This window comes from Labeo rohita, chromosome 23 (genome assembly GCF_022985175.1).
Source record: "Labeo rohita strain BAU-BD-2019 chromosome 23, IGBB_LRoh.1.0, whole genome shotgun sequence".
In the NCBI taxonomy this organism is placed as follows: domain Eukaryota; kingdom Metazoa; phylum Chordata; class Actinopteri; order Cypriniformes; family Cyprinidae; genus Labeo; species Labeo rohita.
In genome coordinates, this window is record NC_066891.1 from 24,036,657 (window position 1) to 24,043,250 (window position 6,594).

Here is a 6,594-nt window from a genome sequence, read left to right on the forward strand (position 1 = left end):
CAGTCCGTCAAGATTCCCTCAATTTATTCCAATTTTAGCGACGTTTTTTTGCCCCAAGAGATCTTCCCAGCTACCTCCTCACCGGCCATGGGACTGTGCCATTGACCTCATTCCAGATGCACCCTTGCCCGGAGGAAGGATTTACCCGTTGTCACTTCCAGAGAGTAAGGCCATGGAGGAATACATCAAGGAGGCGCTAAGTCAGGGGTACATCCGGCCATCCACTTCTCCCGCAGCCTCCAGCTTCTTCTTCGTCTCCAAGAAGGATGGAGGGCTGCGTCCCTGTATAGATTACCGGGCCATCAACCTGTTAATTTCGTCAGACGAAACGAGACGAAATATGTTCGTCAACGACCTTTTTTTTCATGACTAAGACGAGACGATGACAAGACTGCACCACTGTCCAAAAACGCTGACTAAGACTAAATTAACATACATTATTGTTGATGAAAAAAGACGAGACGAAAATGTTTTGCATAAAATAAAAACTAAGATAAAATCTCTCTTTTCATCTACAATCGTCTCTGCTTTTTCATCAGCTGTTACGGCTTTAAAATATTCAGAGCGAGTTCGCGGCTTCGCGCTGTTGCTCAAGTTACAGGTCTCATCCTCTTGCTGAACACACAACACACAAAGCGAACACGAGTGACGAGCGACGACGACATGCTAGGTCGAAGGAAGAGGCTCGATATTTGGTCGCATTTTAAGTACAATGATACTGACAAAGTCAGAATGTGTCATCATAACTGACGCGAAACACTGCGGACAAAGAATTTCGGGGAAAAACACCACCAACCTTAAACGACATCTAAGGGCTAACCACCCACACATTCAGGTAAGTTAACCTAAATTAACGTCTCATAAGCTAATGCTGATTTTAGGCATCTACGCTGTAAATCAACCAGTTAGCTATGGTGTTTTAGCACATTAAGCAGGTTATATATATTTTATGTTAACTTATTTTGCCACATGCATGTGTGGGTCTTCACATCACGGGCGCGGAAAGTGGGGGTGCTGTAAATGCATGTTTTTCATTAACATTTATTTGTAATAAACACTTTGAGTTGGCTATTTAAAAAGTTTTATTTTTATGTTAAATTATGTAAAGGATAATGTAGAGCGAGGTGGTTGTAACGTTAGCTAATACAACACCAACAGGCTGATTAGGACCCCGACGCGAAGCGGATCCCGCTTATTACATGGCTACCTACCAAATAAATCAATAATTTGACACAAAATTATGATTTAAAAAGGAGTTTGAGTTAAAAATGATTGTATTGCTTCCGCTCCGTCTCTACGGTTAGAATCCTGTGTGCTCATGGCAACGCTCTGTTTTTCATGGCAACGGTGTGTTATAGTTAGCAGCGGTCTGTTATCAAGAAATAAAATAGTGTGTGCGTAGAAAGAATTCGTCCACACGCCGCGCAAGTCCACCGTCTAGGCAGGCTTTTTGTGTTAAATTATATTTCCTGTCGCTGCGCAGGCTCTTTTATTGTACATGACGTCCCGATGACGGGTCCGTTGCATTACGATTAAAAGCAGTATCAATAAAGTAAAAAATGTGATGTGCACTGCAGTCAAGCTCCAGAGCGCTGTTTAAACGAGTGTTCTCACTGATACTTTTGTGATTTGCGGAGTTTTGACAAGTTTTATAGCCTTGATATTGTTTCTTATTCAAAAGTGGTGACAGAAAAAACTCAGCACCCCCAACCTGAAACCTCTTCCTACGCCCTGTCACAATCACATCATAATCAAAATTAATGTAATTAGGCTTAGAAGCAAATGTATATGTAAGGGAATCAAGTTGAACAATTACATGTAGGCTAATATTCCTCCAAATATCATCAATAATGGTGTGTGCAATACCATTTATAACCATTTATAACTTGCATTCAGTTGGTAATTTATATATATATATATATATATATATATATATATATATATATATATATAAACAATATATACATATACACCTACAGTTTTGATCTTAGGCTTTTCATTAAGTTATTTTTTTCATTAAGTTAAACACTTGTGTTCCTGATATTATTTCATTTAATGAGGCCTCATTGTATTTATTCTTACAATAGATTCCAGATGTGGTCAAGCAACCAGCCAGGAAAGAGGAGAGGCCATCTATGTCAGGTGCATTCTTTTCTCACATCAAGTACAAGCCAGACTCCCAGGAACAACGCATTAAAGAGGAGGCTATAGCTAAATGGGTAGCTCGGACAGCCCACCCTCCACGGACAGTAGAAGATGAGGAATTCATCAACATGATGGAGAAAATAGATAAAAGACTGACTGTGCCAAAAAAGACCAAAATTACAAATCTAGTGGACCAAATGTACCTAGCTGAAAAGGTAAAATTCAAAAACAGACTGGCTATGGCCCGCAAAGTAACCATCGGCATTGACATATGGACTAAAAAGGGGCTTACCGCCTCCTTCCTGGCTGTCAGTGCTTGCTATTTCAATGTTCAGGACAGTAAAGCTGAACACATACTACTGAACCTAAAGCAAATGGTTCACCCACACACTGCTAATTCTATTGTCACTCTTGTGGAGGAATGCACAGAAGAATGGGGGATCCCAAAGGAAAAAATTATCATGATAATAACTGATAATGGAAGCAACATGGTTTCTGCATTTCGCGTTGAAGAAGAGGACACCAGTTCTGATGAGAACGATTCCAACAAGGATAGTGATGAAGAGGAAGAGGCAGACGAAAGGTCAGTCTGTGAATGGTGTTTGTTATTACAGAGAGCTTGTTCACTGTAATAGATATTTGATATTGAATCTAAAAAGAATCTGAAATAAATATGTTTAATTAATTTTATGTAGTGATAAAGTGCTATTGTATAGATTAATAGTTATTGTAGGATTTAATGAAAATAATTGTTGTTTTGTGTTAAACTTTCTATCAGATATGGAACCTTGGAGAGGACCCCATGTGTGGTCCATACCCTTCAGCTTGTCGTCAACATGGTAAAAAAGGAACAAGCAATCAAACGTCTACTGGACAAGGTCCGGCATCTGGTGAGACAGTTTCGCAAATCATCTGTTGCCACAGAACGGTTGCTGGAACAATGTGGACTCATTCTCATCAAAGACTGTGAAACCAGATGGTCCAGTTCTTTTTTGATGTTGTCTCGTTTACTCGAAGTAAAGGACCACGTGACATCGGTGGCTGACACCATGGGCTGGGACTGCCTGCTGCCCAGTGAATGGCAGAAGGTGGCCATCCTCAAAGATTTGCTCCTTCCATTTGCAGAACACACAAAGGTGCTTGAAAGTGACACGTGTTGTTTCTCCCTGGTTGTCCCTGCAATACTGGATTTGAGGAGCCACCTTTCAGACTTCTCCCTTGCTCATGCCAGGAGCTACAGGGATGTAGCTACACTGGCACAGAAGATGTCTGCAAACATGGATTTACGCTTCAGCTGTTTTCTGGATGTGTCGGCAAGCAACTTTTCTCCTCTTGCTGCAGCTGCTTGTTTTGTTGACGCTAGTGTGTCAGCAGAGACCCTGATTGACAATGATAATGACGACATACAGAATCTCCTCAGTAAAGCTGAAGAGTACATCACTCGCAGTGTACCATACCAGGAAGAGGTGACAGATGATGAGGACATTAGAAATGCAGAGGTCTCAGAGGTGCCTCTGCAAAAGCGGCCTAGATTCAGGTTTTTAGTGCCCATCGGCCATCATCAAAGCCAAAGACCTCCAAGGCCTCCATCAGACAAGAGGTCCAAAAATTCAAAGAATCCCTGTCCCATGCAAACCCAGAAGAATCCGGCGTGGATTTCTGGTCTTCTCAAAGCTCCACCATGTATCCACTGCTGAAACCCCTGGCATTAGACCTTCTGGCAATGCCAGCTTCAGAAGCGTTTGCAGAGCGGGTCTTTAGTTTAACTGGAGACCTTTCAAGTGGCCGCCGCAACAGAGCAAGAATTACATTAGAAAGAAGTGCTTTTCTAAAACTTAAAGTCTAGAGTGATAACTGCAATACTGCTCTGGTTAAAGTTTGGTTAGAGTTATTTTTATTTTTTTATTTATTTATTTATTTTTTTTTACTTTAAATAACCCTCAATGGTTTGGATTTTGCATTCTTTTGCAAATCTTGCCTTTGATCTTGATTGTTTAATCCATTCCTAAAGTGGAAGTTTCAGCAGCTGTAGTAAGCTTTAGTATCAGCAGCTGTAGTAACAACAGCACTGTTAATTGTTGATCCTTGTTAAAGCCTTGTTAAATCTTATTTGTTATTTCCCAAGATCAACCTAGACTGTAAATAGGTTGTATTTTAGGCCCACAGTAAAGTAGGCCTATTCTTTTCAGTTTTTCCGAGTATATTTATTTTATTTCTGATTTGAACAGAAACATGAGACACAAGGAAACCAAAACAGTTTTAAAAACCTTTGTAACTTAAGTTGTCAGTCGGAGTCTGTTGGGACCCAGCTTTTGAATTGTGTTGGTTAAAATAAAATGCTCTTCAGAACAGGTTAATCATTTGTGAATGTGTCTCCTAAATCAGAAATTGAAAACCAGACACGTTTAACATTTGCATTCAACAAAAATCATTCAACAAGTGTATTTTGTCAGGTAATTATGACATTTAACCAATGTTTGAGATATGTGAAACACTTTTTTTACTGAAATGTGTATCAGTAATAATCTCAGTAATAATGTGTTATTTTAAAAAAAGACTACAATTTTTTTGACTAAACCTAGACTAAAATATATTGAGTTCTTTTTTGACTAAAACTAGACTAAGATACCTTGCGTTTTCTTTTGACTAAAACTAGTCTAAAATGACGAGACTTTTAGTCGACTAAAACTTGACTAAGATACCTTGCGTTTTCTTTTGACTAAAACTAGTCTAAAATGACGAGACTTTTAGTCGACTAAAACTTGACTAACAAAAAAAGATATGTGAATGACTAAAACTAACAAGGACATTTGGCACAAGACTAAGACTAAATTAAAAATAGGTGACGAAATTAACACTACCGCACAGCACGGATTTTCACGAAACTGGACCTCCGCAGCGCCTACAACCTGATCCGGATACGTGAGGGGGACGAGTGGAAGACTGCCTTCGTGACCCCTACTGGCCATTACGAATATCTGGTCATGTCCTATGGTTTAGTAAACGCCCCCTCCGTATTCCAAAACTTCATCCACGAAGTACTCTGGGAGTTCCTGCACCGATTCGTCATAGTCTATATCGACGACATCTTGATATTCTCCCGGAGTGAGGCCGAACATCGCCACCATGTTGCAGAGGTCCTGCAGAAATTACGTGAGTATCAGTTGTATCTGAAGGCAGAAAAATGTTAATTTCATCAAACAACTATTCACTTCCTTGGATATATCATCGACCGTCATGGGGTCCGCATGGACGAGGGGAAGGTGGATGCTGTGATCTCCTGGCCAGAACCCAAATCCATCAAGGAACTTCAAAGATTTCTCGGATTCGCCAACTTTTACCGCAGGTTCATTAAAGGTTACAGTCAGATCACCAGTTCCCTCACTAATCTCCTCAAAGGACACCCAAAAGCACTCATCTGGACATCCGAAGCTTCTACAGCTTTTCAAACCCTGAAACAAGCCTTCACCCAAGCTCCACTCCTAACCCATCCTGACCCCGATCTCCCCTTCGTGGTGGAGGTGGATGCATCTACCACAGGAGTTGGAGCTGTACTTTCCCAATATCATGGTACCTCTGCACGCCTTCATCCATGCGCCTACTTCTCACAGAAACTCAGCCCGGCAGAAACAAACTATGACATCGTAAACCGGGAACTATTGGCCATCAAGCTGGCCCTTGAGGAGTGGCGGCATTGGTTGGAGGGAGCTGCTCATCCATTCCACATCTTCACGGATCATAAAATCTTCAATACCTTTGCAATGCCAAACGACTCTGTCCCCGCCAAGCTAGATGGGCTCTCTTCTTCACTAGATTTCATTTCTCCATATCATACCGTCCAGGATCAAAAAATGTCCGTGCCGATGCCCTTTCTCGTCTCTCTGAGCCCGAAGAAATGTCTGAAACTCCTTCCAACATCATACCTACCCATCTCATTGTCAGTCCCATCGAATGGACCTCTCCTCCAGCCGTCACCACTCCCGAACCCAGGACTCTGCCGGGCTGCCCTCCAGGATGCCAATTCATCCCTCGGACACAACGGGTAGATCTTATCCATTCCATTCACGTCTCCCTGGGGCCAACAACACTCTCTCGCTTTTGTCCGAGCGCTTCTGGTGGCCTGACATGGCAAGGGATGTTAGACGGTATGTAAATTTATGAAATGCCTGCATCCTGGTCATTGTGGATCACTTTTCCAAGTTCTGTCATCTTCTACCTTTGAAAGGATTGCCCACAGCCATGGAAACCGCCGAATGTCTCTTTAATCATGTCTTCCGATATTATGGAATCCCTGAAGATATAGTCTCAGATAGAGGTCCTCAATTCATCTCTCGAGTGTGGAAATCTTTCTTCAAGCTCCTAGGTGTGACCGTCAGCCTCTCGTCTGGGTACCACCCACAAACCAACGGACAGACCGAGAGGAAAATCCAGGAGGTGGGGCGGTTCCTT

The 6,594-nt window shown here is 41.8% G+C and overlaps 1 protein-coding gene across 1 annotated transcript; it reads left to right on the forward strand.

The window, feature by feature from the left end:
* Positions 1-712: 712 nt before the first annotated feature.
* LOC127154947 (uncharacterized) lies at positions 713-3,842 on the forward strand. Its single transcript, XM_051096832.1, has 3 exons — positions 713-835; positions 2,088-2,728; positions 2,924-3,842. Exons 1-3 carry the CDS (start codon positions 713-715, stop codon positions 3,840-3,842), a joined length of 1,683 nt encoding a protein of 560 aa, XP_050952789.1.
* Positions 3,843-6,594: the final 2,752 nt, after the last annotated feature.